The sequence below is a fragment of the Panicum hallii genome, chromosome 3 (assembly GCF_002211085.1).
Source record: "Panicum hallii strain FIL2 chromosome 3, PHallii_v3.1, whole genome shotgun sequence".
Lineage (NCBI taxonomy): Eukaryota > Viridiplantae > Streptophyta > Magnoliopsida > Poales > Poaceae > Panicum > Panicum hallii.
This window is the reverse complement of record NC_038044.1, coordinates 332,453-355,148: the sequence shown is the minus strand read 5'-3', so window position 1 is coordinate 355,148 and position 22,696 is coordinate 332,453. Positions and strand designations below refer to the sequence as shown.

At 46.3% G+C, this 22,696-nt stretch overlaps 7 protein-coding genes and 1 non-coding gene across 13 annotated transcripts; 5 read left to right on the top strand and 3 right to left on the bottom strand.

The window, feature by feature from the left end:
- Window positions 1-420: 420 nt before the first annotated feature.
- Window positions 421-3,054, bottom strand: LOC112884706 (proteoglycan 4-like). The gene is made up of 4 exons (XM_025950194.1): window positions 2,247-3,054; window positions 1,935-2,127; window positions 1,201-1,267; window positions 421-843 (listed from the first exon to the last, which is right to left on the bottom strand). Exons 1-4 carry the CDS (start codon window positions 2,467-2,469, stop codon window positions 718-720), a joined length of 609 nt encoding a protein of 202 aa, XP_025805979.1. The 5' UTR covers window positions 2,470-3,054; the 3' UTR covers window positions 421-717.
- On the top strand, window positions 3,054-4,219 carry LOC112884708. Of its 2 annotated transcripts, XM_025950197.1 has the most exons (3): window positions 3,054-3,190; window positions 3,351-3,438; window positions 3,524-4,219. In XM_025950197.1, exons 2-3 carry the CDS (start codon window positions 3,366-3,368, stop codon window positions 3,781-3,783), a joined length of 333 nt encoding a protein of 110 aa, XP_025805982.1. In that variant the 5' UTR covers window positions 3,054-3,190; window positions 3,351-3,365; the 3' UTR covers window positions 3,784-4,219. The 2 variants fall into 2 exon arrangements, with proteins under 2 accessions (XP_025805982.1, XP_025805981.1); XM_025950196.1 differs by having other exon boundaries at window positions 3,073-3,438.
- An 847-nt stretch (window positions 4,220-5,066) lies between these two features.
- Window positions 5,067-6,820, top strand: LOC112886684 (BTB/POZ domain-containing protein At1g01640-like). Its single transcript, XM_025952650.1, has 3 exons — window positions 5,067-5,417; window positions 5,929-6,105; window positions 6,224-6,820. The coding sequence occupies exons 1-3, from the start codon at window positions 5,232-5,234 to the stop codon at window positions 6,731-6,733; spliced, it is 873 nt and encodes a 290-aa protein (XP_025808435.1). The 5' UTR covers window positions 5,067-5,231; the 3' UTR covers window positions 6,734-6,820.
- Window positions 6,806-8,040, bottom strand: LOC112886685 (transcription factor SCREAM2-like). The gene is made up of 3 exons (XM_025952651.1): window positions 7,799-8,040; window positions 7,519-7,665; window positions 6,806-7,366 (listed from the first exon to the last, which is right to left on the bottom strand). Exons 1-3 carry the CDS (start codon window positions 7,853-7,855, stop codon window positions 7,055-7,057), a joined length of 516 nt encoding a protein of 171 aa, XP_025808436.1. The 5' UTR covers window positions 7,856-8,040; the 3' UTR covers window positions 6,806-7,054.
- An 825-nt stretch (window positions 8,041-8,865) lies between these two features.
- TRNAP-CGG lies at window positions 8,866-8,937 on the top strand. Its single transcript has one exon. It is a non-coding gene; the product is annotated as a tRNA-Pro (tRNA).
- A 212-nt stretch (window positions 8,938-9,149) lies between these two features.
- On the bottom strand, window positions 9,150-12,030 carry LOC112886427. Its single transcript, XM_025952328.1, has 6 exons — window positions 11,482-12,030; window positions 11,186-11,254; window positions 10,990-11,094; window positions 10,004-10,123; window positions 9,697-9,786; window positions 9,150-9,594 (listed from the first exon to the last, which is right to left on the bottom strand). Exons 1-6 carry the CDS (start codon window positions 12,010-12,012, stop codon window positions 9,478-9,480), a joined length of 1,032 nt encoding a protein of 343 aa, XP_025808113.1. The 5' UTR covers window positions 12,013-12,030; the 3' UTR covers window positions 9,150-9,477.
- A 3,069-nt stretch (window positions 12,031-15,099) lies between these two features.
- On the top strand, window positions 15,100-18,894 carry LOC112886144 (RNA-directed DNA methylation 4-like). 2 transcript variants are annotated; one of them, XM_025951942.1, is made up of 10 exons: window positions 15,100-15,650; window positions 15,759-15,854; window positions 16,064-16,161; window positions 16,541-16,612; window positions 16,867-16,908; window positions 17,670-17,818; window positions 17,894-18,021; window positions 18,197-18,278; window positions 18,354-18,424; window positions 18,522-18,894. In XM_025951942.1, exons 1-10 carry the CDS (start codon window positions 15,530-15,532, stop codon window positions 18,671-18,673), a joined length of 1,011 nt encoding a protein of 336 aa, XP_025807727.1. In that variant the 5' UTR covers window positions 15,100-15,529; the 3' UTR covers window positions 18,674-18,894. The 2 variants fall into 2 exon arrangements, with proteins under 2 accessions (XP_025807727.1, XP_025807726.1); XM_025951941.1 differs by having other exon boundaries at window positions 15,104-15,650; window positions 17,903-18,021.
- A 145-nt stretch (window positions 18,895-19,039) lies between these two features.
- On the top strand, window positions 19,040-22,636 carry LOC112886143. Of its 4 annotated transcripts, none has more exons than XM_025951937.1 (9): window positions 19,040-19,242; window positions 19,825-19,902; window positions 20,331-20,469; window positions 20,586-20,790; window positions 21,065-21,193; window positions 21,304-21,353; window positions 21,420-21,517; window positions 21,596-21,883; window positions 21,972-22,636. In XM_025951937.1, exons 2-9 carry the CDS (start codon window positions 19,855-19,857, stop codon window positions 22,452-22,454), a joined length of 1,440 nt encoding a protein of 479 aa, XP_025807722.1. In that variant the 5' UTR covers window positions 19,040-19,242; window positions 19,825-19,854; the 3' UTR covers window positions 22,455-22,636. The 4 variants fall into 4 exon arrangements, with proteins under 4 accessions (XP_025807722.1, XP_025807724.1, XP_025807723.1 ...); XM_025951939.1 differs by having other exon boundaries at window positions 19,049-19,242; window positions 19,822-19,902; XM_025951938.1 differs by having other exon boundaries at window positions 19,049-19,242; window positions 19,770-19,902.
- Window positions 22,637-22,696: the final 60 nt, after the last annotated feature.

Here is a 22,696-nt window from a genome sequence, read left to right as displayed (position 1 = left end):
CTCTCCTTTTCTTCGTTTTCTCATCAATTCTTGTTAACAGTATTTTGGTTTGGAGGATTTCCCTCTGGAGTGTGCTGCTTCTTTAATCCGTTGTTGTTATTATTATGTACCTCTATTTTACTAAAAAGGAATGCAGAACGAAGAAAAGAGGCCAGGCAATGTCTTTCCCAGTGGTTAAGGTCCATCCAACATTCTAGAAATCCTCTTTTTTTTTTCTTGCCATTCTTCTTTGTTGGATCGGTCATGGTAAGGTCACTGAGAAAACTAGCCAAACATGCAGGTTCACTTGACAGGTCGCATGTAGCACATATATCATACCAGGACCAAGTAATTAGCAATGATTTTGTTTACCCAAGTTCAGCTCCAACGGCAGAATTGACGACACAAGAAGAAGCTATGAACAAACATGGGCACAGATTATAATCCAGAGTAACTGGCTCATTTCCTCAAGCAGCCAAAGCTTGCTTCGTTTCAGGTCTCAGTATTTCTCTTTGTCGTACTACTATGATACAAGCTTGGTAAAAGGGTCGTTGGTGGAATGGTGGGCCAATGACCACTGAATACTGATCAGTAAAAGGTTACACTGCCTCTTCCTCGTGTTACCAGAGCTATACATTGCTACCACCATAACTCAGACTTACATTGTAAGCGTAATTCCAGTAAACTACATCTGTACAGAAAAAAAATGGCCATATATTCTGGGATCAGCTTCAGTTTTCACTCGAGCTCAGATTCTGACACCTCTTCCTCGGGCAGGTCAAATGCATCCACATCTGCAAAGTATGCTCTCTGCTTCTTCACAAAGTCTTCTGGCAACTTGGGTGTGCTTGGAGGGGGCCGCTTCTGTTTAAAACATCGCAAGCAGTCAGAAAGCTGAACATCATTGCAAACAAACTAAAGATCAAGCGATTGGTGCTGTATAAACTAGCTCGTTTTCTCAAACAGTTCAATGATGTCCTAGTTTCCAGATCGATAGCTTCTGTCTAAAACACTGCAGGCAGTCAGAAAGATGAACACCATTGCTATTGTTCTAGCCACCATTTCAGAAATATTAACACATAACAAGTTCGAACAAAAAACACACTTAATAGTATTTCATTATGTACATCATCAAAGAGAGCACCATGATCTTAAGTCTTAACAATAGAAAACTTTGTAGGTCCCTTACGCATGAATACACTCAGATTGTGGCACTCTTACCTTTTTAGCTCCATGACAAGGAGCTGAAGAAGAAATGGGCTGGGTATCCTGAGCCATAGAGTCTTTCCTGAAACAGGATTGTAATTCAATATTTCAGATACTGAAATGCACTCAGATTGTAACTGTGATGAACTAAAGGAACACTAAAGTTTGGACTTTTTAATATCCTGTTACTTGTGAGTTGTGATATTATATGATGCGATAAGTTTATTCTGCCAGAAATGTGAAAGACTTCGCCCAAGTTCTTCTAGCCTAATCTATATCATTACATGGCATTTTACAGCAAGAATGCCAGCATTCAAGGCGTAGAGTGCTACAGCAGTTCCATCGCCTGGAAATAGTAAGAAATGTAACATTCCAGATCAGTGTGGAACAGTGAGGGCTTGGACAGTTGTTACTAACAGGCTAAGTTGGATGAGCATACAGGATGAGCACCATGTTAAGCCTGATGTACGGCGACTCTCACTGATTACTATATCATTGTACACTTTCCAATAACAAGCTATTAATTCTTAGAGACAATCAGGTACGTGCATTCTTCAAACTTGGCTGTAAGAGAAGCAAACTACAAGGGAGGTTTGTAGCACCCACAGAAGAAGCTACCACAAACTTTGTCCAAAAATCTCACAATCAATTGCAGCAAGGAGAAGCAGGAGCACTGTGGGTGGCTGAATCTGGACACACCAAACACAGGTGAAATTGTAATGGGATCAGGCAAGCTAAAGCAATTTCACCTGCTGTGCTTCCTTGTGGCTTTTCCAAGAGGAGGGCAACTCGCCGTTCCAGCAGCAGCAACGGGTTCCTTGCCCTTGGGGGGGGTGGTGGTGGTGGGGTTCGTCCTCCTCCTCCTTCGAGTCTCAGTAGTCCCGCGCCTCGCGTAAACCGTGGAGATGGGGGATTTAGCCGCACTGCGCTCCTCCTCGATGACTGCGAATCAGAAGCACTATCAGAAATTCCCGGCCCCAATGGGGGTCGAAGACGCCGCCAGCAGAAGCAGTCGCAGCGAGATCGAGCACAAATGGGGGACGCAGAGCAGGCTCACTCACCGGCGGCGGACGAAGGCTGGGGTGCGGGCGTGACCGATGCGGTGGAGGAGCAGGTCGAGGAGGCGTCGGAGGGCGTGGGGAGGGGCCGGAGTCCAGTCCTTCTGGGTTTGATGGGGGTCGGGGTCTCGGGGAGGAGGCGGTTGGTGACGTCGCTGAGCGGCCGCTGCCGCTTGATGGCGCCAGACTTGGGGCTCGAGAGCGGCGCCGTGGCGGGGTGCCTCATCGGGACCCCGGAGGCCGTGGATTTGGGGATGGGCACGGGCAGTGGTGGGTGAAGAGCGGGAAGCTGGGGAGGGGGAGGAGGAGGCGGCTTCTTCCAAGGGATGGAAGGAAGATTGGAGAAGAAGTGGTGAGGTAGCCGGACCGGGCTTCACTTTGCGGATTGCGGTGGGCCTACTTTGTTGATTGGTTGCTGTTGATTTTTTGGATGGGCCATGAGCCCACGGTTGGAGTCAGGCCTACTTCATTTTCGCAAAAAGGAAGGGAAACCATCATCAAGACAGACTTGATTAGTTGTTTTCATATGGAATATACCAGCGTAGCACACAGCTGCTGTGGAATTAATTAAATATAAAAAAAATCTAATTAAGCATCCTAGCCTTGGAGTTTGAGGTTGGAATTCAGTCCACAGAGATGCTTAATAACTAGTCATCGCAAGCTAAGAGCAGTCACTGACAGAGGTCCCAGCATGGCCCACATGTCTGTGTCTGATCAGGGCAAGTTTCTTTTTATTTTTTGGCCGGCAGCAGATAAGGTGGGCCTGCCTGAAACCTTATAATCCGAAAGCGAGTGCCCGCCCACAAGAACAAGCAAAGGAAACCAGCAGCAGCAGCAGCAGCAGGAAGCCACGACAGAAACAGAAGGCTGGGTGTCCCTGGTTTCCTCTCCGTCTTCGATGGTGAGCTCAAAACCAGTGGGCACACCGCACACACTCCACTCCACGCGTGAGTTCGATCCTTCCTTCCTATAAGTATCTGACCAAACTCACCTGCTGCGTGCCACCAATTCCATCCACATCCAGCACTCCCATTCGTTCGTTCATCTTTACAATAAATCATCATCAAGCACCACCAAATCCAAAACACGACTCCTTGTCATCGGCAGGCAGGCAGATCATCGATGGAACCAAAGATGGAGAGGATGAGCTCGTCGGTGCAGTCCTGGGTGGAGGAGCACAAGCTCGCAAGCATCGGTCAGCAGCATCCCCTCAGCCCCTCACCTGAATCTCTCTCTCTCTTGCTTTGCTTGCTTGATTAATCTGAGACTGTGGTGTGCAGGAGGCGTGTGGGCTGCGGCGGTGGGCGCGTCGGTGGCGTACAGCCGGCGGAGGGCGCCGCAGCGGGCGACGAGCCTGCGTCTCATCCACGCCAGGATGCACGCCCAGGCCCTCACCCTCGCCGTGCTCGGGGGAGCAGCCGTCATGCACTACTACAGCAAGAGCAAGAGCAGCGCCGACAAGATGGATCTCGACTTCTACTCGCATCTGCCGCCGGCAACCGACGCCGACGGCAACGAGAACGAGCGATGGAGCTGGTAAACTCGCTTGCAGACGATCCATGGAGAAGAAGCAATGGGGGGAACTCAATAAACTACTAGTAGTTGCAGCAATAATTGGGGGAGGCGTGCATGACGTGGCGGGTTTGTCCTAATCCATCCAGCTAAGACGCCCATGGTTTCGTTTACTTTACATTATCCATCCACGTCATGGCCGGCTGGAACATTTCTGTTTGGCCGGAGCCGGAGACGACAAGACGACTCGATCGAGGAGTAGAGATGTCTGTATGTATGGGCAGCTGGGTATGTATGTGTGTAGCGTGGCATTTCTCTTTCCATGGTTGAAGCTGAAGCAATTCAAGAAGCTGCTGCCTTCTTCCTCTGTACTACCATCTGATCCATCGAATCGAATGGTGAGTGATGATGACGACGACAATGATTTTTTTTCCTTTCTTAAAGAAAATGGTGAATGTGATCGATGTGACGGCCTGTGATGCGATGTGGTGCCTGGAAATGGAATGGATTCCATAGTTCACAATCTTTTCCTCTTCATCTCAACTTCTCCTGAACGTGCTGTTCATGCACACCCATGTGGGCTGTGGCCCGATGCACACACAGAAAGTGAACATTGGGCCATGGTCCATAAGCAGTGCACAGGAGTCAGCCCACGTAAGCTAAGGCCTGCTGTGCTCTGATGACCCCCCGTATTGCATTCATCTAATCTAATGCAGCGCAGACATACACAAAAGCATGTAGGAATGGAACAATCAGCTAAGTGTATTGTACTGCCACGCAACGTACCATACGACTATTATGTGTGTGGTAACCAACCAACCCAACATATTATTATTATACTACCTGATGTCGGGTGAGTGGGAGGCTAGTGGTTAACTTGTTAACGCGGCATAGCCTAAGCGTGCCACCCTCCAAGTCTCCAACATCCACATCTTCTATTTCAGCTCCCCCAAAGCAAGTCTCTTTTAATTATTAGCAGGTTACAAAGTCACTCTCAACCTTCTGGCCCATGATGATTCTCTCCATTCATCTTATAATCATATATGTAATCATCATTTTGTCTGAATTTTTTAAGTCTGATGCCTAATCTAACAATCATTCCATTTGGAAAAATGGAGGATACCCTGCTGAGGTCAGTTTAGTAAATGTGCCTGACACGAAAAGAGTGTCAATGCACCGGCTACATTCATGCCCTGCACAGTTAAGAAAGCAGGAGAAATTTTATTCCCCTGATTGTCTCCGTCAGCAACCACCGCATACCAGTTCTGGAAAAAGAAATAGCAGCATACCATCCTTTCCTGCTGCCTCTTCCTCCTTTCATTCTTATACCCTCACCCAACGCAAAGCAATGGAGAACGTACAGCTTGTTGTTAGCATCATTGTCATTGCAGTTGCAGAACCAGAGGGAGGGGGAGGAGGACGAGGACGAAGCAAAGGAAAGGAAGGCAAGGAGGAATCGGCGGAGGTGGCAGAATCATGGATTGCTGCATCTGCAGCCCAATGGCCACCATGTACAGGCTTCCGAGGAATTCTGTCTGTGCTCCTTGCCATGAAGGTGCCAAGGCCATCATCGGCTTCCTGAACAAGGACGAGGAGCAAGAAGATGGTGGCCATGGTTCAGTCAACTCCCACGCGCCATCGAAGCTTAACAGCTCGAACAAGGTAAGAGCTCCTAACTTAACTTGTTCCTTATGGTTTCAGATGTTTCTTATTCTCCAGTGAATAGGCCCTTCCACTAAGAATCTCGATTGATTTCAGAAAGGCTAGAATTGCAAATATGAATTCTAGCATTGGATTCCACCCTTTGTTCGTTGTAAGATGTGATGGTTCCCTGACGTTCGGTTTGATAGCACTGTTTGCCTCCTAGCAGGACGATATATATGCTTAATTTGAAAGGTTTTCTAAAATTGACGCGGATGTCAATGGATGCTTAAAGTTTGTTTCAGCAACAGTTTAGCCTCTGCTGCTATGCAATGCATAATAGATTCTCCTTGATGATCACACTCTACTTTTGTTGCGTTTGGAACAGCGTCGATCCTTGAGAGTTGAAAGAACAGCTTCTGCAATTTGTGCTCGATCCATGTTTAAGTAGTAGCTAGTGTCAGTAAGGCCAGAGGTGCTAGAAATTGAAGAGATTTACTGACAGAATTCACTTTTTTTTTATTGAATGCAGGGAATGAGAGATGCATGGGAGCTGGTGAAGGAGATGAGAGACAGGGCGGAGGAGACCAACCAGCGAGCCGCCTTCCTTGAACACGGCTTCGCGCTGGCGTGGAAGGAGGGAATCCACACCGACATCGTCGTGAAACCTGGCACTGGGGCCCCAATTCCAGCCCACAAAGCCATCCTGGTAAGTGGGTCGGGTCGGGTCTTTTAGCCTGCTGATGGGCCTCCACTCATAAAGTTCCAGTTGAGCCCAACTCGGATCAATTTTTCACATCTGGTGGAACGGAATGCACGCCACGCAGGCCGCGAGGTCGGAGGTATTCCGGCACATGCTGTCCGCCGACGAGCACTGCAAGGCCCCCGCCGCCGACTCCTTCTCCCTCCCTGAGCTCTCCCACGACGAGCTCTCCCTCCTCCTCGCCTTCCTCTACACCGGCGCCCTCGACCAGGACCTGCCGGAGCGCCACCTGCACGCGCTTCTCGTCGCCGCCGACAAGTACGACATCCCGTTCCTGCGGCGGGCCTGCGAGGCGAGGCTGGCGGCGCGCGTGGAGCCCCGGAACGTTCTGCGGACGCTGGAGGTGGCCGATCTGAGCTCAAGCGCGGTGCTCAGGGAGCGCGCCATGGGCACCGTGCTGGAGCACGCCGAGCAGGTGGTGTTCTCGCCAGAGTACGAAGGCTTCGCCGTCAGGAACGCGGCGCTGTGCGTGGAGATCACCCGGGCGCTGCTGAAAAAGATGTCGACGACGACAACTAAATCGATCGGATCCCCATCATGCATAGATCAGGATGTAAACAGAGCCCTTGCTTAGTTTTGACTTTCCATGCATTGCAACGCACAGGTGAGGTGACCACATAACTGATGATGGAAAAATTCACATTCGTTTGCTTGTCCCTTAGTTACCTTCTTTTATTTGGATAGAAAATGCTATTACAAAGTAACAAGACCACTTGAAGTAGCTAGTAGCGTCCGTTGTGAAATTAACCATGCTGAGGAACGACAGAAAACTATATTTTTAACTTGACGAATTATTCCTTGGCCAAGCAGCTTGCGCTCCAAGGACCAATAATGGCAAAGTTCAGGATTATTCTTTCATGCTCCTCTGTATGCAATGCAACCGATAAGCAATCTGTTACTCATCGTCATCATCGTTCATGCATTTGCTGATGGCCTGCAACACCGCTTGGCGAACCTTTTGCTCATCCACGCTTCCACTTCCTCCACCCTGCTGCTGGCCCTGACCTGATCCGAGCGCCTGGAGGCGGAAGGCGGTGTCGTCGGCGCAGGAGACGTCGGCGTCCAGGACGTCGAGGCCGAGGTCCTCAAAAGCCTCCAGGACGGACACCAGCAGCCCAGGCCGGGTCGTCTCCATCGACACGTTGATCCGGAATCCTCTCCTGCAGCTACTGTTGCTGTTATCCAGATCCACTGATGAGACGCTCACCTGCTTAAACACAATACATCATGTGCATGCATGGATCAACGAACCGAGATGATTCACTTCACTTAATGTGAACGCTTATATATAAATTGTGTGCAATATAATTGCCTCTGCAATTAACGACAAGCAGAAATGTAACGTATATATGTGCGTACTGTTGCAGCTGCCATGGCGCTGCCAGAACTACTGGAGCTGCTACTGTCAGTGTCAGCTGCCGATGAAGCAGCGGCTGCTTCTTCAACCTTGTCCTTGAGCTCCTTGATGTATTTCGACGCATCTACCAGGATTGACGTCTTGTTTGCCTGCATTGCTCACAGAAAAACACATCGATCGAGTTTCCAGCAGCGAACTGACGAAACTGAATCTTTCCTAGCTAGTACGTCTTTCTCCACTTGTAATTAGATGGCCAGAAATATAGTGCTCAGTAGAAATTACCGCATTCGAGTTTGTAACGGAGCGCAGAAGCTGGAGTTTCTTCTCCTTTCCTGACATATATATCTCCCTAACATCCCCAGAGCATAGTAGGTCTGCAATGAGGATGTCAGGAAGGAAGCTCCTCAGGTTAGATATATATACAAGGACGGGTAAGTTGCAGACAGATATGATCGATATCTCATCTCCCTTATTTTTCCCTTTCTCGAAGATCAGTAGACGGCACTGTATGCACTGAGTACTGATCGATCGATCATTGGGGTGCACATGACATGCACAGTGGATCGGATGCTCCTAAGACAAAGGATCGACTATTATTGTTGATTACATACATGGTTTTACAGTAGTCGTTTTCTTTCTTTTTGTGTGGACCATGCATGGTTGCGTCAACACGGTTTCATTCACAATCATGCATCCGAGACATGCACTAAACCAAATATGTGGAGCTTTGAATATGGCCGAGGAGGAGCTTTCAGGCACCCAAAAAGGTAATCAAGGAATTGACATCAAGCAACTACATTATTTGGGGAGGGTTTAAGATCGAAGAGAGAGACACGGAGAGATGGATAGAAAGATAGATAGATGCTTGCATTGCGTGGTGACGCAAACAAGCGCGCGTGTCTTGTTTGATAAGTTCCAAGAGCCTGCTTGTGTTCTTGTGTGCTTTAATTTGTTTGTTGCATGGCGGCTACATAATAAGAAGCATACACACACACACACAACAAGCTCTCGTGGGGGCGTGAGCTGTACGTGCCTCCAAACAGCCTGCCTGCCATAGCCATAGATGGATGGATGGATGGATGGATGGATGGATGTCTCATGTCTCCCTCTTCCATAGCCATAGAGACTTGCATCCATGTCATCGCTAGCTCCCTCTGTATCCTATCGCATCACATCTCGTAACCCTAAAAGATTATGGTTCAAATTTGCTGTTATATTTGTTGTCGTGCTTTGTTATTATTATTATTATTATATACTGCAAGGATTTTGCCCCGCATGGGACATTTCCAAACAAATTTGAGCGCACGGAATTCGTATTTCATCCGATATTATCGGCAAAAAGGCAAATTGGGTGTTTGGTCTAGTGGTATGATTCTCGCTTCGGGTGCGAGAGGTCGCGAGTTCGATTCTCGCAACACCCCAAGCATCCTTTTTCATGTGTTTTCTTCTTCTGTTATAGCAGAACTTTTCTTTTCACGTTTTATCATGTTTTCTCCTCTGTTGCTGTTGCAGCAGAATTTCTTCTCACGTTATTGTCATGTTCTTCTCTCTGTTCTGCCGCAACAGGTTTTCTTAAAAAACAACAAGGGCAGGAGCAACAGAATTTCCTTTTGTTTTCCACCAAGACTGGAAGCTTTCAAAACACATTCCTTATGATCAACTGAGGTCTATCAAAAGAGTGCAAATCTGCAGAGAACAAGCCCAACTGCCACATATTCTTTCGGTTGGCTACTCAACAAGTAGCGGATTCCCTAAGATCTCACTCAATCTTTGTGCCTACATACTACGATCCCTATATGGCACACATTCTACTTGCTACATCTAATGTTACAACAACCTATCTACTCCAAGATGGCATCTCTCACTTGATCACACCGGTAGCCTGCTCTAATCAATCAGCAGCAGAGTCGGCAGAATCGCTGCGTTCCATTCTTCTCTGCAACAAATCCAACACCTTTTCTTCAGAACCAATTTGAGTGGTCGAAATCTCTAAGCTTCCTGAAATGCTTCTCCACATCCTGTCTCGACTTTGCCCACTCCTCTCTTTGGATGACAGTGGTGGCATCATCCCTTTTAGTCTGTTACAGACATACAGTGATGATATCATTAGCCACCCAAAATTACTATTGGAGCCCACTTCAACGAAACAGAAGGCTAGATATCAGAAGCAAGCAGACTACCTTGTCGATTATTCTAAAAGACTCCCCTCCATCACGTATCAGTAGCAGGTCGTTTCGCCTATCTCTTTTCTTTCCTTCAGGAACGCTAACCTGTTAAACATGGATGGATATCAGTGACCTAAGTAGATACTTCCTTTATTTATTTGTTTATTTTTGATACTTGGTGTCATGTACAAGTATCTCATAAAACATTAAACAGAGGGAGAATTACTCCAAAATTCTTCAGAACACACCTCGTGGAACCCAAATATATCAAAAGAAGTATTGTTTGAATAGTATATACCGAACTAGATACAGAATATCTTACCACAACTTTCGCTCTTGTGATTGACCTTGTTTTCGAGTCAATAACATATATCTCCTCAAAATCAAGGAAAAAGTCTGGGTCATCAGCGCGCCTGTTTCTGTAGTGTTTGGTTAAGAAAACCTGCAATACGAAACAACATGAGACATATATTCTGAATATGAAAATCACAACGCCACAAGCACAAATTCTTACTGTATCATAACATGGAGAAGCAATGTACCAGTGTCAAACTATGCTGTACATAAACAATACGAATAAATCTTTAATACGTGTTAAGTATTAACAACAGCCACGCTTCACATTCCAGGGTAGAATCAAGTTAAAAGTTAAAGCTGACCACATAGAAGCTCACTGATCAAGGGTAAGCAAAGTAGGATAATACATAATCCTAGGCGGACATCTCTAATTCAACTGATCTGGACAATCTGGAAGACTGGAATGACCAAGATCCAGGCTCTTCAGAAACAAAGATATTCTGGGGAAGTGCGTTCTCAGTATGGTCCAATGCTGGGCCACCCAACCATATGCTGCTATCCCCTAATCTTAGTCTGTAATACATCTTGTTTCTCTGCTGTAACAGCGTGTTAGTCCCTCATAGCACTCTGATTGTAAATTTTCTGTTGTAAGAGTTCACCATCTATACTTTCTACTAATCTTGCTAATTAAAACATAAAAGCACACGGCTGCCTTTTGTAGAGGTAAAAAACTGAAACCTATGCACTATACTGTTCATCTATTCCTATTTTAGGATATTCAATATTTGGACCACTAGGACAAGAGACGAGCTATACATTCAAAAAATAAGCTGGTACATGAGAAATAGAACCACCGCAGAGTGCTTCATAAGATGCTAAATATGGTAGTAGCTTACACATAAGGGCTAAATATCAAGTCCACCGTGGCTTTTGGCAGAAAGAAGCACAATAGGGGTGGCAGGGGGGGGGGGGGGGGGAAACTAAAGAGAGCAGATGAAATTGCCAGCATACCTTCATGATTTCCCTCTCAGTCTTGTACAGGGGATCACGCAAATGCTCAACTGGTGGTTCAGTCACATTGTAACGGCCGAAATCTTTCTTCGTGCACCTCACGTACTAAATGCAACAAGGAAACCAACAGTTAGTTACACGTCAGACCAGTTCAGATTCAGCAGAAATACCAAATGACTGAAACTTTCAGTGGCACCTTCTGTGGCATCGGGGCAAGAACCCTCGGAATGGAGTAGATATCAGTGTCTGGCGGCGTGACATACATCTGGTGCACAGGAAATGCCATGTTCAGCAAAATGAGCACCAGGCAATTGACTCAAGAGACTCGTATCTATGATCATGTAAATTTGGATAGCATCGCCAGACACGTGTTCGAATTTCGATGAAATGAAATGCATCAGGGAAAAATTGATGAAATGCCGCAGGCAATTGTCACAGAGCGCACTAGTCAGCAGTAGTAATGACTAATGAGGGAATGGATGGAGACCTTACCTCTCTGAAGTCGAAGACGTCGTCGTCGGGGTCGGGCACCTTCCGGATAAGGAAGTCGCAGTGGAGCAGCCTGATCTTGTGGAACTCGTCCTCGTCGACGGCGTAGTCGACGACGGTGTCGGAGGCGGAGTCCTGCGTGGAGATGAAGCTGTCGGCGGCGACCATGGCGATGTCCCCCTCCTCCCCGTGCAGCGAAGATGGCGGCGGCGGCTTGACGGGGGCGAGGAGGCGGTCGTAGTCGACGTCGTAGTCCTGCTCGTTGTCGACGTCGTCGTCGTCGCCGACGCCGTCCGCGTCTTCGGCGTCGAAGTCGCCGAAGTCGTCGTCCATGTCGTCGTCGCCGTAGGCTGCGGTGACATTGCGGCGGCGGCGGGGCGGGAGGGGGACGAGGGGGGCGGCCGGGCTGGTGCGCAGGGAGAGGAGAGGAGGGGGCAGCGCATTAGGCTTGGGGTTGGCGGGGAAGTGGCGGTGGCGGTGTGGATAGGGGCGGGAGGAGACGAGGAGGAGCGGAGCGGTGGTCGCCATCGCCATGTGCAGTGCCCGAGCGTCCTCTCCTCTTTTGGTCGCGGCCCATGAGGAGGAGGAGGAGGACAACACGCCATGCAAGGCCCACCAAGGAGGCTCGCTCCAGCCCGCTAGGCCCCAAACGCAACGAACTATTCATTCGCCGACGTAATCTGGTTCTTCAGTTGCCACCCAGTTCCACATGCCATGAACTAGCATGGCTGTTTATCTCCGCGTGCAAAATAAACGAATGAATATCTATGCATCAAAGCATTGATATGTGCGTGTGTCAAGTGACTGCGTATGTGACATGTGGTGGGCCACCTAATGAGCAAGGTTGTTTCGGCATGCTTGCATTTACCAGGGCGGTCTCAGGTTGGCACCGGTGTTAATTTACAATATGCCTGCTGAGAAGTTGATACCACTTCTTCTACGGACTCTACCCACGCTACACCAATAAGACCTTCACATAAACACTATTCGAGGACTCAAATCTTTATTCACCACGATAAATATAATACAACACAAAAACTATTGCAGTCTTTATGTGGCTACCCTACAATAACACAACTACACTACATGACGATCTTGCCATCTCCTACTTAAGACCTTTTATACCATGGTATGGTGTTGATCCAAAAAACCGGCTATCGGCTTTCTACGTGACCACACGCGAGGACCTGGGAGATTTGCTTTATTCCGGCGCAAGCTCCAATTAGGTTCGCAGAGGTGCAAAGCGTGCTACAACTGATAAGGTAAGCCTAAAATACATGAGCCAATAGGCGGCGAAGCCTTCGTGCTCATAGATAGATAGGCGTTCTTTGAATAAACACCATATATAAATAGATATTGAATGTAATTATGTAGTGTAAATGACTAGAGCAATCATGGCACGTGCTACCGGCTATATCACCCGACATGCTAATAAAGCATGATAAGTATAAGTCCGATCCCAGTATCCTGATAAGCATGAACGGCTCATCGGCTGTCCAAACTAGATCCATATAATTGGTAATAATAAAGCGTGAAAGCTATTAGCTAAACGGAGCGTCGTTGAGCTCTTGCTCCAATATGACTGGGGCCATAAGCCGATGAAGCTTAAACTAACGTTACCACCAGTATTTCTAGATGAAACTGCAGCGATGCGTTCGGTAATTGCAATCTAGAAATGATGGCAGCAAGAGGTTAATCTAAACTTCACAGATTGATAGATCTATCCACAATAGAACTTGATCCCAGCAGTGCTTGAGAGGTAGCCGAGATTAAGATGCAACATGTGAGGTCTCACCTTAGAGAAGCTAAATTGGAAAAAGTGGCCCCTTATGGATTTTTATGAAATTCACTTATCATAGGTCATAAAGCAGTGTTTGTATAACTGAAATCTTTCAATTCCGACAAAGATGTCTGGATCCACCGTATTCCGAGACGAGTTGGTTGCGGCAAGAATGGCACATAGGAAGTTAGTGTGGACAGATTAGATGATTTCAGTATCAATTACTTCATGCAACCAAGGCGTTAAGGTATCTTGGTGGCCATGATACCGTGAACTGCTGATGCAGATTTCATGGACCGGACTCCGCCGCCAGGCGCCGGCGACCGACCATGCTCCCCTCTCCTCGTCTGTCAGATATTGTGAGCACGAATCCTGAAGCACCGCCATAGGGACCACTCGTCCTTCCGAAATGCCACCTTATTAACTTTACTACCCAACGGCCGGTCATAGCGTCTACGGCGGCGGCCACCAGCGAAGCCTCCACCTCGGAGCCTGCAGCAATGAGAGAGAAGCCCATCATCGTCCAGATCAAGCGCAAGCCCTCACAAACTTGCCTAAGCTCCCCTTCTATCTTCCTTTCTCATTGCCCCGTCCCCTTCCTCCTTGAATTTCTACTTGATAAAAGGAGTAGTTTTCAAAAAAAAAATATTTTCTCCATCAAGGCTAGAGATTAATGAAAGGCCAGTGAAGAAGGCGACGTTGGATTTCTCCAGCCTCTCCATCTCCGAACCATCCTCTTCCTGCTCCAATGCTAAAGGTACAGACTAAACAGAATGTAACCTTGACGCCATGGTGCATTGCCAAAACAACTTTGTCACCCTACATCAATACTTTACATGATATAATACCAAATCCTCTTCCCTCAGACGAAGAATTATAGACCAGAAAGAACACAGTAGTAGTAGTGCCTCTATTACGTGCAAAATGTCTTCCTGTCTTGCCGTATGCCCACAACTTCAGAGGAGCAACCACGGTTAAGAAGCTTCTTGTTCAAAATATAGAGGAACAACTAAATTTTCTCTTGCCAATCTTATGCGATGATGCTACCATTTTTTTCCAAATCCAAACAGAAAAAGATCAAGTTTTTTTCAGTTCAAGGTGGAAACTCTAATTGATCATACTAATTTTTTTAAGAGCAATCCAATCTACACCAAATCTCTTTTATTTAGTCCAAGTTAGAAGGAGTAAGACAGGGAAGACCATCCACCATTAAGATCAATACACCGTTGGATCGAAATCTCCTCCTAGTATTTTTTAATGAACAAATTCACATCGCAAGGGAATAAGAGGAGAACAGAAGGGCACGGTTCAAGTAACATGACGAGTGATAACATTGGAGAGGAGGCTAAGGAAGGCACGAGGAGTAGGCTTATTGGTGGTTTGGGCTTGGCACCGCTGCATAGACGTTAGCGGCAGATTCATGATAGCTTAGATAAGATGTTGTGTCGATGAGAATTCAGCGTCCGCTTTTCATTATCTGGAGCCTGTATTTGCGGGCGCAAGAAAAGTCTGGACTGTTGGGAATGTTGGCGACGGAATCTAAACAATTTATTTATTAGTGTTGGTGTTGGTATTGGACTCCGTCGCCATACGCCGGCAACCAACCATGCTCCTCCTCTCCTCATCCGTCAGATACCGTGCGCATGAATTTTAAAGCACCATCCAAAATTAGATAGTGTTTGGTTGGAGAGTTAAGTTGGATGGATGGTTCCATTCTAAATTTCGGGGTTTGATGATTGTATCTATAGTCTGTGTTCGGTGGGAGGGATGAAATGGTTTTTTTTACCAGAATCGAATCGCTCCTAATCTGTGAATCTCCGTTATGTGGGACCCGTCCGTCAGCCACCATTCCTCTTCCTCCCCTTCTCTTCTCCCTCCCCTCCCCTCCCCTCCCCTCCCTGCTGCGCCGCCGCCTGGCCAAATTGCGCCGCCAATTTGTGGCGCTGCTGCCTTGCTGCGCACCACCCGCCCGCTTGCCTCCGCTCCGGCACCACCCGCCTGCGCCGCTTTGCCGCTCGGCCGCCTGCGCAGCGCCCGACTGCCTGCGCTCCGCCGCCGCCCATCTGCACTGCTCTGCTGCGCGGCCTGCCCGCCTCCGCACCGCTCGGCCACCTGCGCAGCTACGCTCCGCCGCCGCCTGCCTGCGCAGCGCTGCCGCTCGGCCAGCCCGCCTGCGCAGCACCGCCTCCCCGCCTGCGCGGCGTCGCCCGCGTGCACAGCGCCGTCGCCCCAGGCCGCGCCTTGTTTAATCCTACTACCCAATCGCCGGTCATGGCGTCTGCGGCGGCGGCCGCCGGCGAAGCTTCCACCTCGGAGCCTGCGGCGGCGAGGGAGAAGCCCATCGTCGTCCGGGTCAAGCGCAAGCCCTCGCAAACCCGCCCGGACGGTTTCTGTGAGCTCCCCTTCTATCTTCCTTTCGCATTGCCCCGTCCCCTTCCTCCTTGAATTTCTACTCGATAAAAGGAGATGTTTTCACACAAAAAAATATTTGCTCTATCAGGGCTAGAGATTAATGAAAGGCCAGCGAAGAAGGCAATGCTCGATTTCTCCAGCCTCTCCATCTTCGAACCATCCTCTTCCTCCTCCAGTGCTAAAGGTACGGACCAAACAGAATGTAACCTTGACGCCATGGTGCTTTGCCAAAAACAACTTTGTCACCCTACATCGATACTATACATGATATAATACCAAATCCTCCTCACTCAGACAAAGAATTATAGACCAGAAAGAACATAGTACTATAGTAGTAGTAGTAGTGCCTCCTTCACCTGAAAAATGTCTTACTGTCTTGCCGGATGCTCACAGCTTCAGAGGAGCAACCACGGGTTAAGAAGCTTCTTGTTCAATACATAGAGACAGTGCACCATTCTCAAGCCGTTGAAGATGTTTTGCACTCTCTTTTGGTAATATACCTATCCTTTTCCATTTGTTTTTTTATTTTATGTTCTTGTCAAACTGGTTTGGCATCCAGATTTGGCATCTCTGCATGGCATAGCTCTTTCTTGGCTCATGTTTAAACTTTGGTAGATGTTTCATTTCTCATTAGTATTCAACAATACTCCTGCTTCATTTGACCTCTTGTTATTTTTATTTCTGTGAGCTCTATAGAGATGGCTTTGAATCTTCATCACATCTTGAATGCCGTTTTGATGTTCACTTGCATGGAAAAGAGGACTCAGTTTCTGTTACAGATTAAAACATGGCTACACGATGGATCGACAGCACTTGTTCTATACACGCCTATGAGATTTTTTTGGTAAACAGTTCTATTTGTTTTTGTAGCTTGCTGACTCAAATACCAAAGAGATAAAGAGCAAGACGAAGGAGTGGAATGACAGAATCAAGCAAGACAAAGTAAGAGAAACTTTGTTCTACTGTCTACCGCATTAATTTTTTTTTTCCGCTGGATCTCACGAGGGTCATGAGTTAATCGAACTGTTTAGTTTTTCCCTTGAACGTGGCTGTAAGTCCGCGTTTACAATCTGGGAAATAGTGTTTCCATATCTAGCTGTCTATATGAATTTTAGTTGGTGGAATTCTAAATGAGGTACGCACATCCTATTACTCTCGCACATCCTATATGAATTTTTCCCTTCTTGTGCCAACAGAAACCAGACCAGCTACGGTCAGCAGCCAGGCAAAGGCATGAGGTACGCACATCCTATTATTCTCGCTGCAGTCAGCTCTTGATTCTCAATTGTGTACGAATACTAATGAGGCAATTAGTTTGATGGATGGTGTAGAGCATGAAATGTGCCAGAAATCAAGCACAGAATTAACTACAGGAGGAATCTAGTGGTTCATGTAATTACACTGTGCACATCAGCTGTGTTTATCGGTTGGGAGTTAGACTCCGAACACCCTTGCCACAAGCACATGGCAAGCTAGCTATGCAGACTTACAGCTACGAAGCTTGTGGACTAAATAAATGATTCTATGGTGTACACTGTACACTGCCAAATCCTGTTTCTGGACGCATTGTGTTGAGCAATGTGGTCATTTGGTTCCTTTTTTTTTACAAGATCATTTGGTTCTTTGAGAGTGGCATATTTGATAGTTCCAAGTGGATAGCCTCAGACCAATAGGGATACACGCAAATGTGTGGTTGACTAGTTGTGTTGAGTAATATTTGATAGTTGCAAGTTACAAGGAGGTATTTGAGATTAGTATAGAATTCTCAAGGACCTATTTGTACTAATTTATTCCCTTTTAGCTAAGTAGGGCTAGTCCCTGGAGTTGCTGTAGCATGGGCCTTGGCGTGTTAATTTATGTGTGTCAGTTTCATGAAGCCATGCTAGTCCTTAATTTTCCTGAAACTAGAAAACTGCGATCAAGTACTTTATTTTTCTTAAACTCCATGATGCTCTGCTTCGATCATTCTTATGCATGGTTTTGTTCATTGACCATACAGGATCTGGGAAGAAATGCCCGCTTTGCACAAATATGGAAGAGTCGGAAAGGAGAAAAGGATGAAGCTGATGAGTCACTGAGAGAAATATGCCATCTTTATGATGCTGTCCAAGTAGAACCAGATGAAGAGAAGAATCCTGCAGAACCACGGCAAGTCTTGCTTTCTAACTATTTACCAGTTCTTTTTAATTTGAAGTTGTACTATTGTAATTTGTCTCACTATAGTCCCTGCAGGATTACTTCTTTTGAAGAGGGTGCTGTTTTATGCAACTTTCTTCCACTTATACGGGAGTACTTGCCATCAGCTGCTGTGGAAATCGAGTCAGATATTATTTCATTGGCGCAATCAGAAGGTATGCAAGCTTCTTGCCTTGAGATGATCTCAACAGTAGTGGAGACTTTCTTGCTGCTTTCATTAGTAATAACAGAAGTGATTTCAGTCTGTAATAGTGCTGGTGCTGAAATAGTAAAGGTGGACAGTTTAGCTCCAGCGCTGGTTATGATGAGTATAAATTTTCTGACAAGCAGATTCAGAAGTTTATGACATCTACACTGTCAAGGAGGTGGATGATACAAACATGGAGGATATGTCAGCAGCTTCATATCCACGGTAAATACGAATCGCATGGGGGCATCGCTGTTCCATTCCCTTGAGAGTGCCTTCTGAACAATCTTTGACTGTTAGGTTACAAGTGGATGATGACGAAGATGAATGTTACGATGATGACTACCCGGACGACACAGATGATTCAAATGGTAATTGTACGATCATGTTGCTCACATATTTGATCAGTGAGAATTGAGGTCCTTGGTTATTTTAGTTAGCTTAACTTTTCCATCGCATAACATGCAGCTGAAGACAATCCACTTTTTGATTATCCTGAGGAATTGTCAGAGGATGAGGATGACGGTAGCAATGATGAGGATCCTTTTGGAGACACGGGGGGTTCTGGCTCCGAGTACGAAAAGGAAGAAGTAGAGGTGGAAGGGGACGAGCAATGGTGATACGAAATTGCGGGGGAAAGGTGCAGTTGTAAATGTATGGAGGCTAGTGTGTGAGCTGAATGTAATGTGAGGAAGGGATGATTACTGAATCTTTGTGTTTCTCATGCTGGGAAAGGAATGGACGTGCTCAGCACTGTGTATCACATCACTTAGTAAACATTGTATCTCAGTGTGTAATAAGGTGTTCCCTGCATTGCCCAGAGGAGAAGAATCTAGGAATTCTTTGGAATTGAAAATGTCATGTATGCTGCTTGTTTTACTGTACTGTGTGCATCCCCCTACTGACGTGAGGAAAGAAAGCCCGTGTGGGACTGCCAAACCGGCCGCAGCCCGCAGGGCTATATTTTCAGCCCGGCGGGGGAGGAGGAGGATGCAGTGACGGCCCATGGCCCATCAGATGACTCAGACTGAGAGCGAGCCACGTAAAAGAAGAACGGGGAAGAAAAACTGAAGAGTAAAGAAGGGCGGCGCGGCGTGGGAGACGAAAGCCGAGACGCGGCTGCCGGAAGACGAAGACTCCCCTCCGATCCACCATAGTGTCCTGGCAGCATCCACCGCTCTGAATTCCGGTAAATAGATAGATGTCCCCTTTTTTTCTTTCGTTTTCCAGTCGTATTCAATTTGGTTGAGATTGTTAGATCTCTCACCTACTGATTCCCTTCAATACTTCATCTCCTGATTCAGTTCCGCACTTAGCATCTCGCATCACCATAAGGTCGTCTGATTCTATCCGTGCAAGAATTTGCAGCTTTCCTTTATCCAGAGAAACCTGCTTCTTCTTAGGTTGCAGCGCAGGCTTCGCGCTGGCCTTTTTTTATATTTTATCTTAACAAGAAAGAAAAAAAGGAAATTGGCTTCTGACGTATGCACCTGCTGGAAGCTCCGATGCCTTTGTTGATTGGAGATGCGTTTGATCCTTTCCTTCTTCACGATAAGAGCACCACCTTTTTCTTACATGTGCACTTGTGATTCCTTTGCTCTAAAAGGACCTCATCACTTGCTCGCCAGTTGTGTTTCCTTGTCAGTTCTATTTGTCATAGACTTCTGATCTGTCGCTAGCTCCACCATATTTTTCCTCTTTACTCTCCTTATGCAGCTTCATTGCTTGGTTGCACATTGAACGTCCTGACAAATGGGAGCATTGCTAGCAGATTTCTCTTCTCTGGATAACCATACCAAACATGACGGAATCGCCTTCAACACAGGGGGAGCCATCTACATCTGCTACGGTATGTTGAATTTCCAAATTTATCCTGCTGTTATCACATGCACTGAATTGCCAAAACTTTGTTCAACTCTTATCCTTTTTCTGTCACTCTATGAACCAATTAACCATGACCCTCTTTTTTTTTCAGCTGCTCATGATGTAAACCTTAAAGTTATTATTAGTACACTGATCATGTCTACTCATTATCCTTGGCACCCCTGTTATTCGAATACAAAATTTTAAAAGTTTAAGTGTAAAGATTATCACTGTTATAATATTGCACCCCACCTAAATTGGTGATTTCACAAATGCTTCAAACATTACCACCATTAACAGCATAACTAAATCCCATTGATTTTATATGTAAAGTTTCATATTTGGCAAAAGTTCTGTAGTTGTACTTAATCTCTTTGGTTATTTCTTTCTTTAACAGTTACTTGATTAATACAGGTTGATGACAGTTGCTCAGCTGACAGGGTTGAAGATTCACAATTATTCCTCTCCCTACCCGCTTTAAATCAAGCTGCATCTTTTCTTGCCCACACAGCTTCATTTCTCACCCAGTGCCTCCCTGTACCTGGTTATGTGGGTTAGTTCTTTTTCTTTCTTCAGAAAAATGATTCCCTACGTCAATTGCATAAGCAACCTGGCCTCTTATGGTAATTACATTTTAACAAATTGATTGTGTTTATTATCTTAATGCAGGTCTATCTGAGGAGGATCAAGAGTTAGTAACACTGCCACCTGCATCAGCAGTAGACAGGCTTTCTGTTCAGAATCCTTCCGTAGCGTCTGCTGGCACCAATTCATCCCTTGGTCAGGCAGATTGCAGTGGAAGCCCCTCTCAAGAAAACACAGGTCAAATGGTGCCTTCACATGTTTTTCAGAATGGAACTTCGCTGTTTCAAGGGTACAGTTTGTTCTTGAATCTTTATGCTTTGTTCCTTCAGATGCAAGCTCTAATCAATGCATTAAGGACTCAATACATGTAGTGCTGCACTTCTCATAGAATCTGCTATGCTGGGGATGTCTTGTCCATACTGAAGATTAAACTCTACATCTGAGAGTAGAAAACAGACGCCATAGTGATGCAATTTTTTTAGTAAATTTGGATGGGAAAAATCAAATTTAGTGGATGTAATAGTCTTTCACAACATAGTATGTTCCTTTGATACCTTGTGCAGCCTTGTAGAGCGTGCATGGAAAACTGTTCGTGGTTCGGCAGACGATATCGGCTGGCTCCAGCAGGATCAAAGCTTACCTACAGCTGAGGATGGGACAGCCAGATTCTTGGAGATCTTGGACTCTGTGAGGTCAGGAAAAGCACCAAATTGGATGTCAATGCAGATGATTTGTAAAAATGCTTCTAATGAAAGATGTAATCTGAACTATATCTCATGTGGACCATCTCACTCCCCTTCAGGAAAAATGAGCACAAGCTACCTGATTCAGTTGTTTACTTGCTGGTTCCAGGTCAGTCGGTTACCTCTTCGATTGTGAGCTATCAATTTCCAACTTTTTATGCTAACATTTTTATAGGTCTGTTTAGTAACCACGGACCACTATACTTTGTCAAGACAAAGGCATACTTCTCCAAGATGGGTCTAGCTTGTCATATTGCCAAAATTCATAGCGAGGTACTTCCATACATTAGCCTGTAACTTGCCTCTTGATATTTGTTCTAATTAAGAAATACATGAAAAAACACATTGCAGTCTTCAGTAAGTAAAAACGCACGAGAGATAAAGGAATACATAGAAGAAATATACTGGGGATCAAGGAAACGGGTGCTACTTCTCGGTCATAGTAAGGGCGGTGTAGATTCGGCTGCAGCCCTCTCCCTCTACTGGCCACAGCTGAAAGACAAAGTTGCAGGTTTAGTATTAGCTCAAAGTCCATATGGAGGAAGCCCAGTTGCTTCAGATATCCTGCGAGAGGGGCAACTTGGTGACTATGTCAGGTTGCGTAAAATCATGGAGATCTTGGTATCCAAAGTCCTTAAGGTATTTGCCTTGATCATTCCAGCCACTAACCAGCTTGCCTAACAATGAGTGATAGTGTTCTTGACTCTATTCGTCATGTTATTTTCAGGGTGATGTGCAGGCTCTAGAAGATCTGACCTATGAAAGGAGGAAAGAATTCCTGCGACAGCATCCATTGCCTCAGGAGGTTCCAATCGTATCATTCCACACTGAGGCAAGCATCACTCCTAGTGTGCTCATCGCGCTTTCTCATGTTGCGCACTTGGAGCTCCCGATTGCTGCCGATGGCAATTCCACCAGGATACCGGTTGTAATGCCACTTTCAGCTGCAATGGCAGCATGCTCTCAACTTCTGGTGGCAAGGTATGGCGAGAAAAGTGATGGTCTTGTGACGAGGAAGGATGCTGAGGTTCCTGGATCGGTGGTGGTCCGGCCAGAGAGGAAGCTAGACCACGCATGGATGGTGTATTCCTCGCTGAAAGAAGAGCCTGGCGATGAGGCGGACACGTCGCAGGTATGCGAAGCCCTGCTGACCCTGCTTGTAGAGGTTGCACAGAAAAGGAGGCACGAGACGGCCATGAAAGATGAGTGAGAGTATTACTACTTGTTAGTTTTGCCCTGAGATGCATGTATCCTGTACAGAGTTGGGCTCAAAGTGCTTCTGGACCTGTTTTTTGTTTGGTTTGCAGAAGCATATATGAATATCCTTGCCTATCATGTGAACTTTGAAGGTGGATGGATCGGAAAAGGCTGTTAGAAACGGTTGGCATGTCAGATTGTTTGATCTTATTCTTTGAGTAATAAATCAAAAGGATCTTCACATTGTTTTAACTA

Excerpts from the sequence above, each read along its gene's own strand:
- LOC112884706 (XM_025950194.1), bottom strand. The coding sequence starts at position 2,469 with ATGAGGCACCCCGCCACGGCGCCGCTCTCGAGCCCCAAGTCTGGCGCC. Across the intron at positions 2,128-2,246 it reads CCAGCCTTCGTCCGCCGCCG|TCATCGAGGAGGAGCGCAGT; the intron begins GTGAGTGAGCCT and ends TCTGATTCGCAG. Across the intron at positions 1,268-1,934 it reads GCCACAAGGAAGCACAGCAG|GAAAGACTCTATGGCTCAGG; the intron begins GTGAAATTGCTT and ends ATCCTGTTTCAG.
- LOC112884708 (XM_025950197.1), top strand. The coding sequence starts at position 3,366 with ATGGAACCAAAGATGGAGAGGATGAGCTCGTCGGTGCAGTCCTGGGTG. Across the intron at positions 3,439-3,523 it reads GCACAAGCTCGCAAGCATCG|GAGGCGTGTGGGCTGCGGCG; the intron begins GTCAGCAGCATC and ends TGTGGTGTGCAG.
- LOC112886684 (XM_025952650.1), top strand. The coding sequence starts at position 5,232 with ATGGATTGCTGCATCTGCAGCCCAATGGCCACCATGTACAGGCTTCCG. Across the intron at positions 5,418-5,928 it reads AGCTTAACAGCTCGAACAAG|GGAATGAGAGATGCATGGGA; the intron begins GTAAGAGCTCCT and ends TATTGAATGCAG. Across the intron at positions 6,106-6,223 it reads CAGCCCACAAAGCCATCCTG|GCCGCGAGGTCGGAGGTATT; the intron begins GTAAGTGGGTCG and ends CACGCCACGCAG.
- LOC112886685 (XM_025952651.1), bottom strand. The coding sequence starts at position 7,855 with ATGTCAGGAAAGGAGAAGAAACTCCAGCTTCTGCGCTCCGTTACAAAC. Across the intron at positions 7,666-7,798 it reads CCGTTACAAACTCGAATGCG|GCAAACAAGACGTCAATCCT; the intron begins GTAATTTCTACT and ends TGAGCAATGCAG. Across the intron at positions 7,367-7,518 it reads GCGCCATGGCAGCTGCAACA|GTGAGCGTCTCATCAGTGGA; the intron begins GTACGCACATAT and ends GTGTTTAAGCAG.
- LOC112886427 (XM_025952328.1), bottom strand. The coding sequence starts at position 12,012 with ATGGCGATGGCGACCACCGCTCCGCTCCTCCTCGTCTCCTCCCGCCCC. Across the intron at positions 11,255-11,481 it reads ACGTCTTCGACTTCAGAGAG|ATGTATGTCACGCCGCCAGA; the intron begins GTAAGGTCTCCA and ends CCTGTGCACCAG. Across the intron at positions 10,124-10,989 it reads CTGAGAGGGAAATCATGAAG|GTTTTCTTAACCAAACACTA; the intron begins GTATGCTGGCAA and ends TTCGTATTGCAG.
- LOC112886144 (XM_025951942.1), top strand. The coding sequence starts at position 15,530 with ATGGCGTCTGCGGCGGCGGCCGCCGGCGAAGCTTCCACCTCGGAGCCT. Across the intron at positions 16,613-16,866 it reads ACAGAATCAAGCAAGACAAA|AAACCAGACCAGCTACGGTC; the intron begins GTAAGAGAAACT and ends TTGTGCCAACAG. Across the intron at positions 18,279-18,353 it reads TCAGCAGCTTCATATCCACG|GTTACAAGTGGATGATGACG; the intron begins GTAAATACGAAT and ends TTTGACTGTTAG.
- LOC112886143 (XM_025951937.1), top strand. The coding sequence starts at position 19,855 with ATGACGGAATCGCCTTCAACACAGGGGGAGCCATCTACATCTGCTACG. Across the intron at positions 19,903-20,330 it reads AGCCATCTACATCTGCTACG|GTTGATGACAGTTGCTCAGC; the intron begins GTATGTTGAATT and ends TGATTAATACAG. Across the intron at positions 21,354-21,419 it reads TGTTTACTTGCTGGTTCCAG|GTCTGTTTAGTAACCACGGA; the intron begins GTCAGTCGGTTA and ends ACATTTTTATAG.